The sequence below is a fragment of the Nesoenas mayeri genome, assembly GCF_963082525.1.
Source record: "Nesoenas mayeri genome assembly, chromosome: 14".
NCBI classification, from domain to species: Eukaryota; Metazoa; Chordata; class Aves; order Columbiformes; family Columbidae; genus Nesoenas; species Nesoenas mayeri.
The window spans coordinates 7,117,988-7,139,683 of NC_137556.1; the positions used below are offsets into that span (position 1 = coordinate 7,117,988).

The following is a 21,696-nucleotide window of genomic DNA, read 5'->3' on the forward strand; positions in this document are numbered from 1 at the left end:
CTGCAAAGACACTTAGACACGTATGCCTCCACCCAGGCTCATATATACATACACCACGCTCTTGTCCCATTACTTGTTCAATCTCTCCTGCGCCCCAGGAGGCTGGTGTCACCTTTAAGCAAGTGACAGTGTGGGGGGAAGAGGAGAACAGTCCCCAGCCCTGGAGCCAACCCCCTCCTGCACCTGAAGGGAGCCAGAGAGCTCTGCCCTCAGCAGCAGAGCCAGAGATGGGTGGCACAGCCTGGGAGGGGGGATCCACTCCCTTTATCCTCACCTGCTAAACCCCAGGGCTGGGAGCGATGTGAGGAAACAGGCACAAGCCCAGCACAAGGCACAGGGCAGCAGCTGCCAGCAAGGCAGGAGGCTGGGTCTGCACAGGGTGATGCACAAGCCTCCCAGCGCTATAGTAATGGAAAAAAGGTACAAATCAACGCTGGAAGAACATGCAGTTCAGAGCTGAGGAGCAACAGTGTCTGCTCTTCTTCAGGGAGCAGGCAGAACGCAACTCCTGTTTCCCCAGGGGTTGAGGTGGTGCTCACAAACATCGGGAGATGCTACACTGTCCACGCTGCAGCATCCTCCAGAGAGGGCTGTGACCTGCCCCATGTCACCTCCTTTCCAAATAGCTGAAGCAAAATCTCACTTTTTTTTTTCTTTTTTTTTTTTATTATGTATTTCATTAAAAAAATCCACAAAAAATTCTGCCGCCTTGGCTGAGAACAGCTGCTGGGCACAGCTGTTCAGTGCAACTTCAGGGACACGATAATCGCTGCCGTCAGTGTCAGAATAAAAAGTCAACCCAAGAGGTCTCTTCCATAGTAGCAAAAGGACTGACAACACAAGTGACAGAAGGGGGAAGGAAAAAAAGAAAAAGAAGTTTCTCTTAAAAATATAACTCTGTGATGAGAAAGAGATGGCTGAACATCAACTAGGAGGAAAGCAGTTTATACACGCTGGCTCTTGTCTGGTCAACCTGCCTCCGTCAGTTGAGTTCTTGTGCAACAGGTGAGCCGCGAGGAGGGGGAATAAACTCGTTTCTGGGCCACAGCAGGGCAGGAGGAGGCATAAAGTTACACTGCTCTGCTCTAAAAGTCACAGTTAAAAGAAGTTATAAATTATTATAAAAAAAAAAAAGATTGGAATTCTCCCGATGAGCTTCCTTTTCCTCTGTTTCATCTTCACTCATAAATCCTTAATCACAGGGAGGTGGTACCTTTGGGGAGAGGAGTTAAAAGAGTTAGGGATGGAGAGGAGGAGAACAACCGCACAGCTGAGCAGAGCAGGGATATCTGGTCCACTTCCAGGTGGCTACACCATCACCATCTAATCCACATTACTTTTCCAAGCTGCCTGTGGTCAGCAGGGACACTGCCAGAGGCCACTTGTCTCTGCCGATGACAGAGGACAGCAACATCCAGGCTGGACGTCCAGTTCTCAGCAGCTAAAGAGTTGAGATCAAACACATCCAGAGAAGCCAGCACACTGCTGCGTGACCTTCCTTACACCGCTCTGCTCCTTGGCCCTCTAATCTTAGGCCAGGCTGGTGCAGTGAACATTTAGCAGGGACACCGTCTTCCTGAGACTGGCCCAGAAGTACTGAATTTGGCCAAGGTTACCGCCATTCAGAGGTACCGAGAGTCCCTACAGACCATGTACCTTCTTACAGTCCTTCAGGTTCAGTTGTTTTCTTCTTCTAAAAAGCAAAGGATGAAAAATAAATCAGTATCTTCTACACCACAAACACAAAGGACCCATCAAAGCCACAAGCCACAGAGGCTTCTTGGCTTGCCATCCCTACAGGGACATACCCATGACAAGGACATCCTAGAGCCTCCCTCTGTCCCCCTTCCTAGCCCTTGGGATGGGACAGAACTGCCTGCCAACCCCCCAGGAACTGCAGTTTCTGCTGAGAACAACTAGATGACCAGGCAGCTGAAGAAGAGCACTCACTCTTGGGTTTGACCCTTCCAGGGAAAGGGATCTCTCCTGGGGGAGCAATGCAGGAACAAGCCCTTCTTCAAACCACCCCAATCCCCACCAAACCAAGGTCTCAAGATGAGCCACAACTAACTGCGGCCTCCCCTATGCTGCCAGCAAGGGCAGAACACGGCTGATCCTCTCCAGCCTGGCACACTGCAGGGATGAGCATCACCACCGCGATTCAGAACAGCTCTCCCATGGTAACCCTGTCCCAGGGCCTTGCACATACCTTCTTCTTCTTCTGAACCTCGGCAGAGCCATCTGCTACAGGCTGCCCTTCCGAAGACACCTTTTTGCTCTTCTTTTCTTTTCCAGTCTTTTTTTCTGGGAGAGGGAAAGAGAAGTCAACCAAGAGGGACTCTGGTATTGCTAGACTCTGAGATGGAGCATCCCCTGTGAGCTTTTGATCTCATCCAAACCTGAGCAAGCTTTCCAGAGTGGTAACTGGGTGAGGGCAAAGCCTGCTACAAGGGCTGTTTCTACGCCACCATTGAGCCAGAGTGGTTTGATGCCAACATCCATGCACACGTCTGGGCAGAATTACACAGGATCCCCTTCTTTCCACCTCCTGCTGCCCACCTACCCCGAGGAACCAGTTCAGCCCTGGAGTAGCTGGGGACGTGGCAGAAAACAGAGCAAGGAGAGCTACAAACACACGTGGTTCAGCTCAGCACAACTGCTCCAACGAGCTCCAGCTCAATCCTGTGCAACAGCCCACACAAGGGCTGCTGGACAATCTTGTCTCCTCCAAAACGAAGGGCTGCATCTCTGCAAAACAGAAACCCCAGTAGAAGTGTCCCACTCATTCCATCTCTTTTTTTAAAAAAAAACAAACAACCCTACAAGATCCAGCACAGAACCAGCTCCAATTTGCAAATGCAGTCTGCACTGCAGAGAAAAAATAATGCATTAGGGCAGCAAATGGAGCCTTAGAGAGGCATGCAGACCAGAAGGACAGGAAACACTGAACTGGGAGCAAGGAGCAGGAGGCTGGTACCGTTCTCCTTTCTCCAGGGGTTTGAAAGCAGGGTAATAGCCCTGAGTCACGTCTCTTGAATGAGCTGGTCACCATGTAACTGCACAGCCACTGATCAGGCAGGGTCAGGAAAGGGCAGTGCCACCCCACGGGGAACAGCCGTGGCTGACCAGGCAGATGACAGGCGCAGATTTCACGGCTGACGTCTTTTGAAGAGGCTGGTAGCAAGGAGCCACGTCCAGGAAGCTCTAACACAAAGCCCTGCGTGTGTGAATGCTGGGCTTCCGCTGCCGTGCCCACAGCACGTCAGGGACCTTCTGCCTGCCGTCGCCAGCCACATGTCACCTTACCTCTTCGCTAGCACGTGTTGGATTTGTCAGAGAGCAGCCAGCTGGGCTGGCAGAACTGTTCTCATGCATTACAACAGGCGAGAACTCAAGCCCAGTCATGTAAGGAGGGCAAAGGAAGCCTCAGGAGGCTCAGTGCAGACTCACCTCAACCCTCTGCCAGCCCTCAGCTACATAGCTGCTTCCAGCTAGGACAAGGCCCAGGACAGCAGAAAGCCCTGGCAGGACAGGTATACAGGGGACACCAGATATACAGGGACACCAACTTGCTCTGCAAGTGGGAAGGATCCGCACAAGAATTAATGCAGTTCCTCCTCTGCTGGACGCAGGACAGAGAGGCAGGAGAGCCCAGCTTACTGTCTGCAACACAATTTGATGCTGAGACTGCAGAAAAACACCAGAGTGGGGTGTTAAAAATCTGGCATTGGCTTTGGGCAGCCCACGAGGGGAGTCACCAAGCAGGAAGCTATTGGAAAGGCAGGTGCTCCTTACAAGGCCCCACACTGGAGGCTGAATGTGCATCAGCTGCAAAAACCTATTGCAAGTGCCGCCCCAAGTGAGGGATGCTTACTTTTAGCTGATTTTTTCTTTTCCTTGCTGTCTGGCAGCTTCTCCAGGTCACCGGCTGCTTTCTTCTTTTTCTTTTTGGGTACTTCGTCGCTAGCTTGCCCTTTCCGCTTCTTCTCCTTGGGCTGCCCAACAGCCCCAGACTCTCCTGACAGTTTCCGCTTCCGAGACGTTTTCTGCTTCTTGTTCTCTTTGTCTTTGCCCTTAGATGTTTTCACAGCCTTGTCTGCTGTGGTGGAATGTTTCTTCTTTTCCTTCTTTTCTTTTTTCTCCTTTTTCTTCTTCTTCACTGCCAACCCTTCCACTGTTTGCACTGTAGGAACTTCAGCAGCAGTAGTGACCTCAGTTTCGCTCCCCGAACTCAACTCCTCTGATTGTGGGATGGAGATTGTGGCCACTGGGGTCACTTGCGCCAGTTTCGCCCCAATGTCATTCTCTTTCACGGCCAGGGATTTCTTGAGTGGGGAAGGTTTGAGGCTGCCATGACCTGGCTCTGTTTTTCCTGCTACCTTCTCTTTGTTGGAGGCTCCTGTGGCTTCCTGCCCCGGAGGGGGGTTGTTTTCTGCAGAAACAATGACAAGAGTGAGAAGACAACTCAGGGAGCATTTGTTACATAGACCATGAATTACTGGATGATTGAAATATGCATTTGAAGAGAAGCATCTGTTTCTCCCTCAAAATTAAAACCTGTTGGTCATCCAGCTACAGCAGAGCCAGAGTAAGATGCTTCAGCCTCAGATCAAGTATGTGGTGAGGGAAGCAGGTGACAACAGCTTTGGCCACATCCATGGAGTACAGGGACTGGACTAGAGGAAACTGTAGGACCAGCGAGGTGAGCACAGAGCAGTCCCTCCCCAGGACATCACCCCCGGCAAGCCAGGGACTCCCCAAGGTGGAGGAGGTACCCACAGCACCACAGTTAACCAACAGCCCATCCGCCAGCACCTGGCCCTTCTGAAGCCTATGGATAGTTCTGACACCCTTAACAACCCTTTGCACAACAACCACGTACCCAAGAGGTCAACATTGGAGCCTCCAAAATGGGCCAGAGCTCACAGCTAGACCAGAGCTCATCTGAAGGTGTCAGGGTCAAACCAGAGCAGGAGCAGCTTCCAGCTCCAAGTTTTACAATTTGCCCACAACCAGAGCAACAGGGAGATGGCAGAACAGAAACATTTTGTTTCTCCATAGGTCTTCCCATACACCTCCCCTCCTCTGGCCTCCTTACATGCTACGGAGCCCAGAAAGACCAAGGGGAGTCTTGAACACCAGCACTGTAGAATAGATGTTCTTCAGCTGGTGTTTAAACCTTACACAGAAGCCATCTACTGCATCATACCGATGCGGTGTGCAGAGGTTTCAGTGACAGCCCTACCTGCTCCCATTAATGGTAATAATTACTGCAGTTAAAGCAGAACTTGGAGGAGGCAGAGCCTTGCAAGACAGCCTGGGCAGAAGGGGCACTGAAGGAGGAGAGGGCCGTGTTGTGTTCAGGAGACGCCAGCAGACGGCAGCAGCACTGCACGCTGCTGGGCTCTGCAGTGGAGACACATTGGGAACAGGGCCCCATCCCACTGTCACTCTCCTGTGTAGGCATGGCTTTGCTCCTGTGTCGAGCAGATTCCCGACCTCCCAAGGGAGACCCACCTGCTTTGTGGTTTTCAGCCACCTGGTTGATGTCTGTGTCAGAGTCACTGCTGTCACTGCTGGAGTTGTTGGCTGTGGCTGCCTTCGTGGCGGCCTTGGCAGGGGAGCTGGGAGCAGTCACGGCCACTTTCGCTTGACCAGCTTTGCCTACAGGCTGAGGGGGAACTGTCTTTGGTGCCTGGGGTGCAGCTGGGGTCCTGGAGAGTCCTAAATAACCTGTGAGGAGGGACTGAAACAGCACAGACGCACTGAGGAGTCAAGTCAGAGCAGCCTCCCCCACACCAGGCACACAGACCTGTCTCTGCTGCTATTGCCCCCATACTCCAAGTGAAGGTCCCACCTTTGGCCACCTATGGAATGATCCTGCACCGCTCAGGTGGCCCTGCAAAGACCAGGGCTGCCAGGAGAGGGGCCAGCACTGACAGATGCTGGCTGAGCTTACAGCAGCAAGAGCTGATGGAGAGAGGGTCTCTCCTCTTTGCTCTCGCCCAGTAAAGCAGGCTTGGGGGAGGCTCCTGGCCATCAGCGTGCACCCACGTACAGCTAATGCACTGCAGATGTGCTGCACGCCCCGCACGTTCCTTAGAAAGGAAATTTAATGGCTTGGACGCGGGTTAAGTTACAAATAAAAAAGGGAAAAAAAAATCCTGCTGCTGTTGGCACTGTGCATCAGTTCTCCTGGTTTAACCCTTGCAAGGCACCACCTCCTCCCATCCCTTCTGCTGGGGAAGCTGGAGCCCAGGCCTGGCTGCCTGGGGGAGCATTCCAGGTTAAAAGTGTCTCTTCTGCTCACAGCACTGCACTGGGGAGACTGCACTCCTGTGCTGGCAAACCCACCCTGCACCTTGTTTGCTATGGCTGAGAATTTAGCCCTCTCTTTATCCTAATTAGGAGCTAGTTACAAGACCTGAGAGGATCCCAGCCTGCTCAGGTACCGTACCTGTGATGATGCCTCCTCCTCCTCCTCCTCACTAGACTCTGAGGAGGAGCTCTGGGCCAGCTGGGTCCCTCCTGGTTTCTGCAGCGAGCCTGCTGGAGAAGCAGAGTTTGTCCCATTAAACCCACCACTGCCACCTGTGGCTGGGCTCACCTACCCAGTCACTGCCACCAAAAGGCTTCTCCCTCCACAGAAAGGGGCATGCCGTGCCACACTGGAGAGGGGAACACCTCTGCTACCACTACGTGAAGGCGACACGTGTTCCGTGAGATAAAAAAAACCACTGTCCCAACCCTGGACTGGCCAACAGCCCTGAGAGCATCTTCTTGAGAGAACTGACCGGGTTTGGGGGTCTGCTGGGGCATCTCCTTCTCCTCACTGTCCGATGAACTGCTGCTGTCCGAGCTCTCCTCTGCCTGGGCGGGGGTCACAGTCTGGCTCGGCTGGGCCTGGCTTGGCTGGGCCTGGCTCTGCTGGGTGTTCTGTGCTGGCTGCAGCTCATGCTTCTTGGCTGGGGTTCTGGGACTGCCCAACGGTGGAGCAGCCTGCGGGGTGGCAGTGGTGGCTGGAGGAGCTTTTCCTGCAGGAACTGTTGGCTTTAGGCCAGAAGTGGGGGCCTGGGAGAGGAAGATGAAATGCATCAGGAAGGAGGAATAACTGCTCATGCCCATGAACTATAGGAAGCAGCCCAGAACAGATGGGCTGGGAACACCTCAGCCCTTCTTCAGCCACAGTGCTCTGGTTCGTGTTAAGGTCAGCTCAAAAACCTCTCATGCAGGGCATAGCCCACATCTAACTCTAAAAATCACACATCAAGAGTTAATTGGGAACAGAGGTAAAGCAAAGATACCAATCATATGGCAAATCTGCCTTCAGGTCCGCAAGCAAGCCACAGATTAGAGAGCAAATTAACAAGAAGCAATATTGTTGTCTCACATTTGAAACCTCCTATCAAACTAAACTTAAGAGGGGTTAAAAATAGAAGAGCCAGGGGCATGGAAATCAGACATTGACATCAGGTCCAAGACACAAATACCAGCAGAGAAGAGAGTGGGAGCGAGGAAGGAGTGCTCAGCCTCCCGGTTTGTGTTATAAACCAGGCTATGTGAGCAGCACCCCGCTCCAGATATCCAACAAGCCGGGCCTTTGTGGGCTGCCATTTCCCTTGCACAACATCTGGCCTTCAGAAAGGCAATGCTCCACCGTGCAGAGAGCTGCCATCCGACGTGAGCTCTCAGCCGTCTTGCACAAAGCTCAAATTACAGCAACTGCATTATTTTATACAATCCTGGTATTAAAAACATGCTTTAATCAAGGACTGCTCAGGCTGGCTGCCTGCCCAGCAGCTGGGGGAGACAGCCTTTCCCGTGGCCACAGCATCAGGCCAACGTGGGGAAGGGTTTCCTTGGATACACATACTCGTTCTCTCCCAGCAGGGGCACTGGCCTGACAGGGGACACCTACGTGTGGGACAAGAAGTGCACTTGGTCACTGAGCCCGGGGCTCAGAGCCCCAGTCAAGCCACCACCACGCAGAAATGGTGGCCACATTCCTCAGTCAAAGCTTCTTCATGAAGTTTCTTTCTCAGGCTCAAACTGCAGCATAAGTTCAGAGATACCCAAGCCAGCTTCACCCCAGGACAGCTCAGGCCCCAGGGACCGGCATGGAGACACAGAGATGTGACACAAAGAGACTCAGGTCAGAGAGCTGGGATCAGCTCCACAACATGCAGCAGTGTCCTCAGCACAGATTTGGGGTCATCACTGTGCCACCCTACAGGGCAGATCCCTCCAGCCTCCCAAGGTGGGGTCCAGAGAGCTCCAGCTGGACCCCATGCCCAGGGGTTTGTGAGGAAACACGACAAGTTGTCTTGGAGCTTCCCAGCTTGTGCAAAGACTCTGCCTGCAAGGATTTGGCTGCTTTTCCAGTCTAACTCCCTGGAGCATGGTGAAGCGGACAGAGTCCCAGAGGAGGTCTGGGCTCGTGCACCTACTCATGTTCCTGCCAAAACATTCACACCCTCTGCTGCTCCCTCACGCTGCGAGCTTGCTGCGGCTGAGACGTGCACCCAGAGCCAGGGTCAGCGAGACTCAGGGATGTTGCCAAGAAAACCTGAACCAGCCAAGGGGAGGGCTCCTCTCTGCACTGTGCATCACCTCCCCAACTACCACCTCCCAAGTCCTGAGACCTCCTGAGAGCACAGGACTAACAGAATCACATCCAGCGAGTCAGTGGCTCCTTACTTGAGAAGGGGGAACTATTTCCTCTTCTGAATCCGTCTCCTCGCTGGAATCCCCACTGCTGTCCACAGGTGGAGGGGCTGGTGGTGCTGCTGGAGCTGGTGCCTTCTTTGTGTTTGTTGGCTGGGGCACAGCATTGGTCTTCACTGTAGGAAAAGCATAGGAGATTGTCATCATGAGCAAGAGTTGCTCTCCGTGGCTGTCCAGAAGAGGAGCTATCACAACAGGCTGGGCCATTCCATGTGCAGGAGAGAGAAGGAAATCCATAAGGATGCAGGTGAGGGATCCTGGCTGCTGCCAGGAGACTTACCAGGCTGTGGAGGCTGTGTCTGTGCCACAGGGGACTCCTCTTCACTGTCAGACGAGTCACTGCTCTCACTTTCTGGGACCTGGCTTTTCAAGGTACTTCCCACTGCTTTTTCAGGTGGCTCAGCTTTAGCAGCCTGGCTCAGGTTGGAAACAGGCCCAGCCTGTTCTGTTAACCTCTTAACAAAAAAGAAACACAAGTCCAGAAACGTGGTATTAGTACAGGTGTTGTTTAGGAGTTTAAGTGCAGTTTCAGCTCAAGCTGGGCTTTATTTTACCCTAACACAGCTGTTACTAACGCTCACTCCATCCTTAGCATGTCAAGATTTGAATGGGCTTCAGTTACTGCCTGCCCTGAGCCGCTGCAGACACACGCTGCTGCATTTCACAATGTGATTGTGACAGGAAGCCCGAGCGCATTTTATCGCATGAGCTCACAGGGCTAACAGTGCTCATAAGCTCATGGCAGCAGTTCCTTATGGAGGCTGAGACACTGGCTGGACAAGAACCTGAGGGCAGGAGAAGCACCATAACCCCCAGAACCACATTCCAAAGAAGCCTCTTGTTTAAGCACAACCTTCCCCCAGCATGGGGAATCAGTGGGAGCTGGGAAGCCTTGCACCAAAACACAGACACAGTATCAGAGCAGCTACATCCCAGAGCTGCTGGAGAGCTCATCGCAGATACAGGGCTGACACAAGCGTTTGGCAGCACAGAGGGCAGGCAGAGACAGTCAAGGACCCATGATACAACTGAGTGCCTTGGAAACTGGTCTGTCAACAGGTCTAAGAATTTAGAAATCTCCAGACAGCAAAAAAAAACCCTACAAATCATTTGGGCTGTGCCTTTCTGCAGCACTCCTCAATACTCTGATGTCCCAGGACAGGCCAGGAGCCACCATCCCAAGCAACTCATGCATCAGCACTGGGAAGCCAGAATTGTCACCGTACCAGATACACAACTGCCAGGGAAGACCATCTCTTCCCAGCCCCTCTCCCATCCTGGGCTGAGGGCTGTAGGCACCCCCAAATGCTGCTGAAGGCCAGCAATGGCAGAAGGAGTGCTCGCTGAGAGATCTGGTAACTTCACCACCCGCAGATATTCTCCAAGCTCGCAGTGCTCTGCGCCCACTCCATTTACTGCACTCGTCGCTCATCTCTGGGCTGCTCTGCCAAGGAGCACATCACGCTTGCCAGGGCAGGCAGACCCCATCCAACCTGCACGTGGCACAGCCCGCTCCAGTGCCTGTCTCCAGGCCTCCTGCGAGGGGAGAGGCTCCTGCTCGGCTGCACAGCCCCTGCCAACCTCTGTCCCAACCCCGCCATGCTGCCAACACAGCCATACCCCCTCAGACCACAGCAGAGGACAAGGGGGACTTCAGCAGCCAAGAGCACCAGCCGAGCAGCCTCCCAGGAGGATGGATCTTCCCGTGCTTCCTGGCACAGCCCTGCTGAGGGCTGCCACTGGGGCAGCGTTTATCATCTCCAAGCCAAACACTAAGCAGACAACAGCATCTGCATGTTTATCCCATTACAGAGCAGCTCTCCGAACAAGCCAAGCACATTTTGACTCCGCTTAGAGAAACAGAAACCTCCAAAAGTGCTTGGAGAAGGGGGGGGATTGCAAACCTCACTTGTCTGTTTTGTTTTGATCCCAGTGAGTCACAGTCTCCAGGAGAGAGGCCAGATTTGCAATGCTGAAGAGAGAGAACTACTTGAAACGGACACAGGAATTCAAACTCTACCTGAATGCGCTAGCTCCTCTACCTCTCACCCCGAGCACGGCTGTGCAGGGTAAGATTCTACTACGATCAGACCACACTTGCTGACTTTCAAGACCTTCATAGCATCAGGACTGGCTCCTCCTCTACTTAGGTGCACGGCACAAGTGCTGCTTAATTTCCTGATGTAGAAAGAGACTGGGAAAGAGCTGCCATTCCTGACACAAAAGGAACATAACAGTATCCAGAGAGAAACCACCATAAGCTTTACACAGCCTCAGGACTCCTGACATCATCTTGGGACAGGGCCAAGGTCCTCCCATCCACCTCATCTCGGTCACTGTCAGATGGCTGACAGTCACCATGTTCTACAGCACAGCTCCAGGGAGCAGCGTAACACAGGCAGAGAGAGCTTCTGACAACTTCAGAGTCACAGGTACTGAAGCAACTCAAGAGAAGCAGAAAATAATTCAAAAGGAAATACTTTTCTCTGCTCCCCCTCCAGCTCGCAGCCCAGGAGCTGCCCGTGGCTCAGTGCGAGCGTGATGACTCAGCTCCGGCACGACCCATCTGCCGCTCGCTGGGTCGGTTTGCATCACACAGTGCTGCATGACAAGAGGGGGAAACAACGCTGAGCCACGTGCGCTGAGCACGTTGTAACAGTCAGACTTCATTGCTGCCTGTGCACCGCAGAAGCACCCAGAGCGTCTCAGGACTGGGACTGCTATCTTGGCTGTGTCATGACACAGCAAAGACGGGACTGTCACCTGCAAGGGAGCCAGTACAGTGTCTAGGGAGGGAGAGAGACTGGGATCCTCCAGCTCTTGAGAGATTTGGCCTCTCCCCACACAGCCTGTGGTCCAAGATAAAAACTTGCTGGCACAGCTTCTATCAGTGCAGCATGCACAGGTTTTCCTTGGATCCTCAAGGAAGACACAGGTTCCCAGCAAACGGATGCACGTGCATCTCACGCCCAGTTCTGGTAAGCAGAAGCCAAAGCCTGTCCATAGAGTGCTTGAGTGCCATCCTTGGCCCAAAATGCCCAAGAGAAAGATGAAGCAGAACAGAATTAGCAGTTCCACAAGAAAAGCAGCTCACAGTATCTTTAAGGTCAATGCAGATTGTCCCCCGCCACCATCCTTCCCCCCACAAAATATGCAAACACCTTGTCAAGTTCTTCGACTAAATATTCCTGACTCTTCGGGGGTAAACATACCAATTAAGCAGTTCAATTTCGGCATGATGTTCATTTTAATTGTGCTAATCCACCCCCACAAGGAAAGATGAAGCAGCTTCCAACGCCCTGTATCTGTTTGCATCTTGCACAGAAGCCAGAGGAAGTTGTAGGATACAGTAAATCAGTGGTTAGCATATGCCCAAGTAGCAGATGGTGAGGATGAGCTAAGAAGAGTTTGACTGTGAGGACAGGACTGTGGACACAGCTAAGCCTAATGGTTTATCTTCAGGCTTCACTCGTGGTCTCTGCCTGTAGGCTACTAACACATGAAGAAATAGCCTGTTTGGCAAAAACAGAGCTTGCTCAATGACAAGCTCTTCCTTGCTGACTGGTGGCTGTTGAAGGGTAATTGCCAGTTTGCAAGAGGGAAGACACTGAAGTGGTTAAATAGCTGTACCTGCTGCTGTCAGCTTCAAATCAACACTGGGGGAAAACAAACCTACCCCGACATGTCCTTCACCTACAACCCTGCTAGAATGGACGAGTATCAATAGTTTTAAAGCGAGATCCCATGGCACAGGTATCAGAATAGCTGCTCTTGCCACCCAGAGCTGAACCTTCACAAGTGATCACATAGGAAGAGAGCAGCATAGAGTCAACTGAGATGCGTCCCCCTCCACCCACCTTAGCGGACCAAGGCTATAAAGACAAAAATGCAGAGCCTCTCCGGCTCCTGCCTGTCAAAAGCAAAGGGATGTGTTGACAAAGAACCTCCTTGCAAGGACATGGGAGGCTCTGCCCCCAGCTTCCCTTCCTCCCCAGCAGATAATAGCTGCCATCTCCAAAATGCTGCTTTCAGGGCCCTTTGCGAAGATCCTTGAAGCTGAGTCAATGCAGAAGGTCTCTGTATAATGAGCCTAAGAATGGTCTCGAGAAAGGATTTGCCTGCCTAAGAGTTCAGCCACCTGAGTCCAGTTTATGGTCTTTCTTGCAAGAGAAGTCTAAACAAATTCTCCCAGGACAGCCACGATCAAGCTGTCCGTGACCTTGCACACAGGCCCACTCCAGAGGGGCTTGGTACGAGTGGAGAGAACCCGCTGGTATCACATAGGTTATCCCCCACCCTTGTCTGGGATGACTGTGTGAGAAGAGTTAGGCTATACTCATTTTCAGGTAGGAAGAAAGATCTTCCCCTCTGAGTGACCAAGATACAACATACTACGTGCTACTGGCGTTTCATGGAGATCGGTGGTGGCATTCAAGGGCTAAACAATTTTCTTGCATATCGCATCCCTTGGCACCAAGCTGAGGGTGGTACCACCTACCTTCTGGCTGACGGGCACAGGGGGATCCTCCTCTTCACTGTCTGAGGAGTCAGAGATCTCCGCTGGCTTCGTACTTTCAGCAGGCTTGGTGGGAGCAGCAGTCTTTCCCGCTGCAGTTTTGGCCTGCTTTGGCACTGCTGGTTTGGGTGTTGGCTTCCCTTGGACCAGATTAAGTGTTTTTGCTGGAGCTGCTTTGCTGGACCGTGATGCTGTTGGTGTAGGTTTCGCCGGGGATGGGACGGCCTGGGAGGATTTTGGGGGTGGCTCTGCCTGGACAAGACAAGAACAGCATGAAACAAGGAATCCTCCTGGGAAAGGCAAATGCTGAAGGAAGATTGGCAACTGGCAGGACACACAAGATATCCTTTCATCTGTCTGTGTGGGGACAATTTGCCCAAGATGAGAAAGCATGACCAGACATTCTTCACCAGCCCGCTGACACTACCAGTCCCTTCCAGTGAAGTACATCGCAGAACTTTGCACTCTCCACAGAAGGGAGACTAAGCTGCAACACAGTTCAACAAATTACACACTATTTATTGCAACTTATAGCTGAGAGGCAAATTCAGCCATGACAATTTGACTCTTTAGGTGAGAAAAGAATTGTTGGGGTTTTTTTGTTCTTTTTTGAATTTAAAAGTACTGATAGATTTTTTTTCAAGAAATGCACAATGGCTTGATTAAAGCTCAGAGCAAAGACACTGAGGTGCCTTTAAACACCCCACGCCTCTTTCCTCCCACCCCCAACATGACTTTGCTATACACTACAAGCATTCACAACACTTCCATTTTACTGTGATTCCTAGCCCTGGAGACGTGTGCAAGGAGACAGAGTCTCAGACAAACACACCTGGGTTACTGATGGAGGTTCCTCATCTTCACTGTCAGATGACTCGCTGCTCTCTGATGTGTCATCAGGCTTTGGAACCGTTGTGGGTGAGGGTTTGGCCTGGCTTGGTGTCAGTGTCGTTTGCTTCACTGTGTTCTTTTTGAGGGACACGGGAGCAGCAGGTGCACTTTTCACAGGTGTTGCATTAACCTGTGCTGTTTTCACAGCTGGTTTTGCCTAGGGACAGGGGGGAACAGGAACTGAAGAAATCACATAACATCTTGGAAGAAACTGATTGAAAGCTGTAAGTGCATGGGATCTGTTTTGAAGAAGGCTGCCTTGCTAACTTTGACTGGGACAGACTTGTACAGACCCAGGGGCTGTGGAGTCACTGAAGCAAGACACTTTCTCCACAGATTGCCTGGCTACATCTGTGGAGTTGCACACCAGTCACGTACAGATCAAAGGATCTCCCTCAGCTTCAGGCACTAGGAGGAACTGGGATGAAATGGTTGATGCTGGCAGGGATTAGTGGGGCTCTCACCCACACAGCATGTTTCTCTGGCCTTGTGTTTGGGGATCCCATACACCCAGGGAACAGAGTGTTGTCAGACTACAGCACTGCAGCATTTCCTCTCTCCTTTGAGGGAAGGGAAGTGACTTCCTAAAGACAAGGACCATGGGTTGGACAAGCTACCTGGATGGCTGGAGTTGCAAGTTCCTCCTCCTCGGACGTTTCATCACTTGACTCTTCACTGCTGCTCTCAGCAGCCCCAGTCACCTGCTTCAGCTCTGAAACACAAGCAAGGAGATGTCAAAGCTGCTGTCTGCTCTGAGCTCCCAGAGCGTGATGCTAATGTGGCTTTTGAAGTCAGGAAAACAAAATAAGCCGCAGAGACGGCTAAAGGGATTTGCAGGGAAGGGGGCCTAGCCCTGCTGAAAGCATCAGTGCCCTGCTGGGAACCACTTCTCCAGACAAATGCTGGCCCATGATCACCACTCCCTTGAGACAGGAGATCCCTCCTGGCCACCCTCTGACGCAGCCCCACACAGCTCCCTGCAGGGACACTCAGCCAGGCTGGACCTGCTCTGGATAACAGTCCAGAAAACAACGATTTTCAGAGCTTCTACAACCTGTTCCTCACTCCCCAGAACACACACACATACTTCAAAGCAGTAGAACATTTCCCGAAAGACTTCAAAAAACCCCAAAATAATCACTTTGCAATTGGGAATAAAGAGAAGATGCTGCAATGCCTTTCCAAAAAACTGAAAGCATCTGCAGTATTAGTGCTGCTTCTCCTTCAGATACGCTGCGCTGTTATATCCAGCCCCGCGGTGCTGGGTGCTGCCAGACAGACATCTTAGCACAGAATCTGCTGCTTGAAATGGGAGCAAGCAGGCTGGATTCATCCCACAGAGCTCTGGAGCTGGCTGCTTTGCAGTATTCTCACAGCCTCCTCAAGGAACGAGCATCGCTCTGAGCTTTCCAGCAAGGGAGCAGGAAGGAACAGGCGGAAGGCACAGCTCGGATTTGATTCACAGCAAAGCTGGAGCACACGTGCATTTACCACACTCCATGGGCTCCTTACCCACTTTTGGTGCTGGGGTCTTGGCAGTCGGTGCCTCGTTTTTCTCCTCACTCTCTGATGAGGAGCTGTCGCTGCTGCTGCTGGAGCCTTCTGGTGCTTTGGTCGTTACTGGTGCTTTGCTTTGACCTACTTTGGCCACAGCTGTTGCGGCAAGTCCCGGCTTCCCAGGACCAGGCAGTTTCTGCTCAGCCTTGGCCAGAGCTGCAGATGCAGCCAGTGCATTGGGCTGCTGCTTGTTTGCGACCACAGTTCTATTCACAGCAGAGAACGCTGCTGCTTTGCCTGCTGGGGCAGTGGGTTTTTTAGGAGAATGACGGGAATTAGCAGCTTTACCACTCACCACAGCTGGTGTCACCTACAGGAAGCAAAAAGAAATCAGAGGCCTATAAACAAATGAGGGGATAAACTGGACACAACATACCTTAAAACAGCAATCTGACAGCCAGGCAAGACACAGAGCCCTTTAGGAAAGCACTTGGGGGACAGATATCTAAGAGAAGGTTTTTACCAGTGTAGGAGGGTCATTTAAATATAAATTCCACCCCAGCCCACAAGTCTACACATGCCAACAAGCCTGGGACAGTCCTAGCCACGAAATACCATCAGCCTTCATAACCAAGAGAATAATTGCCTTACCGTAACTGCAGCTTTTCCAGCTGGTGTCTCCCCTTCTGATGAGGAGTCATCATCTTCACTGCTCTCTGCATTCACTGCTGAGTTGGTGGCCAAGGAAAGGCTGGCTGCTGCACAGAAAAGAGCCACAGAGACATTGTGTGAGAGCCACAGAGACATCGTGTGAGCACGTCTCTAACGTTAAGATTGCCTCTGGTTTGCAGGAAGGCCCCAGCAGGCAGGGCAGGGTCCCACCTCCATACCTGCCCCAACACCACTGCCACTGTCCTCCTGAAAGGCAAGTGTTGTGCTCCTCCAACCCATTCTTCTTCCCACCACCAAGACAAGGAACCTGCCAAGATCTGCATGTTTCCAAGGGCTGGTCTCCAGTAGATGAGACTGAGCCAAAACGTATCAGACACACAATATGGGTTTTAGTTAAGACTATGCAAGCCAACACCTCCCACATCAGCTGCACCAGGGATCTGTCCCCACATCAGACAGAGGGCACTGGCTTTCCAGATGAACCAACAAGTCCTTCCTCCATCCATGGACAAGACCTTGCCTTTGCTGGCCCAACACACTCCTGGGACAAACAGAAGGTGCTCCACGGTGGGCAGCGTTAGGCTCCCAAGGCTTCAACCAAGCATCAACACCCATCCCTTCCCAATGAATCATAACAGTTTTTTCCTAGCTTTAGCAGACATCTGTGCTCCTCAGAAACTCCACAGGAGAAGGGGTGCTAAATTAGTTGTCCTATTTTTCTAAAAGCACGAGGGAATAGCCATCAATTTACAGGCATTTTCTCTAGCCAAGCAAGTCAGGCTGCTCCTACACAAGCCTCCAGTCAAGCTCTGTCAGCTCCAGGGAAATGAAAGGCTCCTACCTTTTGCAGCTTTTGCCTTCTCTTTCTCATCCTCTTCTTTGTCTGAGCTCTCAGAGCTGCTCACAGGATCAGGAACTCTGATCTTTTCCGGGACGGCTGACCCCTCATCACTCAGCTTTCTTCTCCTGGAATTCGAGGGAGTTCTGAGGGAACAGAATTTGTGTCAAAAAGGAGAAAAGATACCCTGAACAAACCAGAATAAAATTATTCATCCACTCTCAGGTCAGGCTCCAGCCTAAGGACACAGTGTCATTGCTCTACAGCTCCCAAGGGGGTGGCAGAAACACTTGTCTAACCTTGCAGGAGGCATCTCCAGTCCTCCTGAGCACAACATATCCTTGCAATACTCACAGGAGATACTGAACACAGACCTTTTATTTTTCTGTGTCTTTCTTCCTTCAGCAGAGAAGTAAAAATGTATCTGGTCATGCTAGTGCTCACCACAGAGTAAATGCACCCTGAAGAACAAATTCCATCTCCTGGAGGCAACTATAGCCAGACAGTCAATAAACACAGCCCCAGGGTGAAGGCAGTGACGCCCAAACAGGTCTTGGTATTCCAAGAGGCCATGAGAAGTGAATCTAATGGCCACAAAAATCATTTGAATTTGGCCTCACAGGCCAAAAGATAGAAAAGTCAGGTTGCAGGGAGATTTAAGAATGGAAGTAGCTGGACCTACAGAATATGTGTTGCAAGAAGGGGAGGAAGCCATCGCAGATGACCACTAAACACTTAAGCTGGAGAAAGATGTTTCCAGGCTCTGAACCCTACCTGTACCAGCAGAACAGATGTGGGTAAAGTTATTAATTTTAAAATGAAAACACAGGTAATGCATTCACTATATTACAGGGACAACACTGTTTGGGCACATGTCTGTGAGTGATTCACACATGCAGCACTTCTAAGTTGGCAAAAGCACTGAGACACTAACAATTATCAGAGGTGAGATAAACCCCGCTTTTGTGCCCGTTTAGCTTATTTTATTCATTCACCTAATTTTTGCAAGCAGGCTAGGCTGAAGGCACGTTTCCTCTTACAAAGTGCTGTGCACTACTGTAATAATCCCTTTAATAAAATAACAGGGCAAGGCACACAGGCAGCTATGACACCCCAACGCTGTGACAATTTGTCATGAATGACCAGGTGCTTGGGAAAAGAGTGGTGCCCATAGGAGCTGGCCCTACAGCAGACCAGAGCATTTGAGGGCTGCAGGGCTCTGGCTGCTCCTGGGGCTGAGTTGGTCCTGCTGCCCCTGCACCTTTCATCAGTTTCACAGCAGCAGCATCCTCTGACACAGCCCTGGAGGGAGGCTGCTCTTTGGTAACTGCAAATCTCAACTTTCAGCATCACTTTGTGAGAGTTTCTGAAGGAGAGCACCACGGATGGCCTCAACTGGACAGGTAAGAGCTGCAGTGCAGTCTGAGGAAAGGCAAAAGCCTATGAAACCTTGTCACTTCATAGGCTTTTTCAGGGCAAAAGCCCATGAAGTGACAAGGTGTGAGAATTACAGCTCACCCATTGAGAGCACTCCAGCCAGGAAGGGCAGTTTCTGGATAAACGAAACTACCTGTCAATACGTGCCTTGTTGTGACTCACCCAGAGGGACCAGGAATAAAAGGCGTTACCTGTCAGGGTGGGGGGACCGCAACAGAAGGGTGACACTATAGAAAAAGGAACTAAATATGATACAAATGCCCTGTCACCCCCCAAGCTTTAAAAGCAACAGTGTCTGGATGGGTTTGCAGCAGCACCCAGGACAACTTGCACAGAGAAAGGTCACCATCAATAGCCAAGAGAGCAAGAAATTGTTAGAGGGAAGAACCACAAGCCTGTCCCTACACCACCACGTCCTCGCCTAGATCCAGTCTTTCTCATGCTCAAGTAAGAAAATCATGGAGGCAAAAAGAGCAAGAACCAGGGCAGCACCAAGGCACGAGGCGTTCTAGCAGAAGACGCCTTTGAAGCAGCCACCAGCTTCTGGCATGGCCACGCTGAGGAGCATCTTCATCCCAGTGCTCCCCAACATGGGCACAGATGCCCAGCTCCACCCCGATAACTGGTTCTGCAGCGCTGCACCCCGGCAGCAACCCAGAGCCCGTGGTGCGGAGGGTGGGTGCACGCACCATCGCACTCCAGAGATGGGAAGGCTCCGTGCTGCACAGCTTCACATTGAGCGCTCAGAGGAATAACAAGGTGGGAAGGCGTTGGGGGGAACATGTCAGGGCTTGAAAGGACAGGCTGGAAACAAGAGACTTCCTCTGAGTCAGGAGATATGTGGGTTCCACCACGGTTTAAGTCCCTGTAAGAACTCTGGCATTGCAATAGTTGCCCAAGTTCTCTGTTCTTGTGTCACTATTCCTGCAAAGCACATGGCTTTAAAAAGAAAGTGAAACAAAACCGGGGAATAGATTTTTGCCTGTAAAGCACAATTCTGAGCTCCACAATACTTCAGTATCAACCCAAACAGGCAAGAAGAGCATCAGCTGCTCAAAACTACAGTAACAATTATCTCCTAGCTCAGGAGACTCTAAACCAAAGCAGTCTTTAACATCTGAAACACATCGGTCTGAAAACAGAGGCTAGGAAGAAAATCTGCTGAGCGCAGTTATCATCAGAAATACTCTGACAATGGGAAACTCCAGGAAATAAAGATCACACGTGCCATGCAGCCTGGAACCTATTGGATAGTAATTTCCTCCTTCGACTTACTTTTCCCAGTGCGTAAAGATGTCCTCAAGAGAGGTGGTGAAGGAAGGGAGCAGCTTCTGTGGAAGCAGAGGGGACACAAGTCAGGCATCTGCCCTGCTACAGGATGTGACCAGCAGCCTGAACCGGGGCCCGCAGAGGGAACATCGGGACGTGTCCTCCCCGCACACGCGCTCCCAGTGAACCTGCGTGTCCCACCCGCGATGGGACTCACTCACTCCACCGGCGGGACTCACTCCACCGGCAGCCGCACGTGTTCGGGGAGCAGCTGCACCCCCGGCCCGGGACGGGTTTCTCCGGCGGGCTGCCGGCCTCGGCCCTTCTCCCCGGCCGGGACAGCCCGCGGGCACCGGGGGGACCCACTCGGGGCCGGGCCGGAACGCGTGTCCAGCAGGGAGCTGTGGGTCCCGCACGGCGCCACGGGCCCCACACCGCCGGACGGCGAGCAAGGGGACCAGGCCCACCGGCCCCGTGCCCCGGGACCACCTCCCGCTAAGGCCCCGCTGCCCTCCCAGCCCCCACCCGCGCCTCGCTGCCCGTTACCTGCCCGCTCTGCGCCTGGAGCTCCCGGGCTGCCCGGGCGTAGCCGCCGCGCAGCAGGTGCTGGTGGATGAGCGCCAGCAGCTCCCGGCCCCCCCCGCCGCCCGCCGCCATGGCGCGGCCCGCTCCCCGCCGCCCGGCCACCGCGTGCTGCGCCGACACGCGTCTCATCCGCTTCCGCCGCGCGGCTCGCTGGGAAGTGTAGTGGCGGGGCCGGGGTGTCGGCCCGAGCGGCGCCCGCGCTCTGCGGTTCTCAGCACCGGGCGCACACGGAGCTGTTGGAGGCCACGGGAGTTGTTCGAGGGTGGGACAGCTCTGCTGTGAGGGCAGGCTGGGAGCGTTGGGGTGCTCAGCCTGCAGCAGGGAAGGCTCCGGGGAGACCTTATTGCGGCCTTTCCCTGCTTAAATGGGGCCAGTGAGAGAGACGGGGACAGACTTTAGCAGGGCCTGGTGCGATAGGACAAGGGGTGATGGGTTTAAACTAAAGAAGGGAGGTTCAGGCTGGACATGAGGAAGAAATTTTTGACCCTGAGGGTGGTGAGAGCCTGGCCCAGGTTGCCCAGAAAGGTGGTGGATGAACCATCCCTGGAGACATCCCAGGCCAGGCTGGACGGGGCTCTGAGCACCCTGAGCTGGTGAAGATGTCCCTGCCCATGGCAGGGGGGGCACTGGATGAGCTTGGAAGGTCCCTCCCAACACAAACTGTTCTCTCATTCCATGATTCTGTGACATTGAGCTGCTCAGGCATTTTGGGGGCTAAAATAAGCAAACAGTGAGAGGGAAGAAGGAGCTCCTGACACAGAGCAGCTGTTGGAGAGGGGCCCTTCGCAGAGGGGCTGCCCCGTTACCAACCCCCCCGTCCTGCTCTGATTCTTTCCAGGAAAAATCTGGCTCCCTTCACTTTGGCAGAGGTTTATTTTTGGAAGGTTTAATAATGTCCGTGGTGCGCCTGTCACTCACTCCAAATACAGACCCCGTTATTTGTATTTATAGGCAAGATTAAATATAAAACTGGCTCAGCTCCAGCTGGCTCCTGCACCGAACGTCTTTGACACCAGCATCGTCCAAAGCTGTAAAGCCACTGGCCAGGTGGCGGTTTTACAGCTCCTGTAAATGAAAGGCAGACCTGGCTAGTTCTTTCTGGGGCTGACCTCCCCCTGCACAAACGGTCGTTGATGCTCAGGGAAGCTGATTTCACAGCCTCCGAAAATGAGGTTGGGAGGAGATTCAGCCCCACAAAGCGCACTGCCTGCTGCGGGTATATTGATGGGCAGATTTGACTCTACTTCGACATGGTCTGGAATGGTTT

General features: G+C 52.5%; 1 protein-coding gene across 4 annotated transcripts; it reads right to left on the reverse strand.

Moving 5' to 3' along the window:
- Positions 1–597: 597 nt before the first annotated feature.
- On the reverse strand, positions 598–20,501 carry TCOF1 (treacle ribosome biogenesis factor 1; the record flags this gene model as incomplete). Of its 4 annotated transcripts, XM_080352992.1 has the most annotated exons (17): positions 598–1,213; positions 1,657–1,693; positions 2,210–2,304; positions 3,875–4,432; positions 5,518–5,746; positions 6,458–6,549; positions 6,795–7,071; positions 8,698–8,840; positions 9,005–9,179; positions 13,223–13,492; positions 14,073–14,288; positions 14,749–14,843; positions 15,644–15,998; positions 16,280–16,386; positions 17,142–17,284; positions 19,851–19,906; positions 20,391–20,501. In XM_080352992.1, the coding sequence occupies 16 exons, from the start codon at positions 20,499–20,501 to the stop codon at positions 1,661–1,663; spliced, it is 2,955 nt and encodes a 984-aa protein (XP_080209118.1). In that variant the 3' UTR covers positions 598–1,213; positions 1,657–1,660. The 4 variants fall into 4 exon arrangements, with proteins under 4 accessions (XP_080209118.1, XP_080209119.1, XP_080209117.1 ...); XM_080352993.1 differs by having other exon boundaries at positions 598–1,693; positions 6,458–6,546; XM_080352991.1 differs by having other exon boundaries at positions 598–1,693.
- Positions 20,502–21,696: the final 1,195 nt, after the last annotated feature.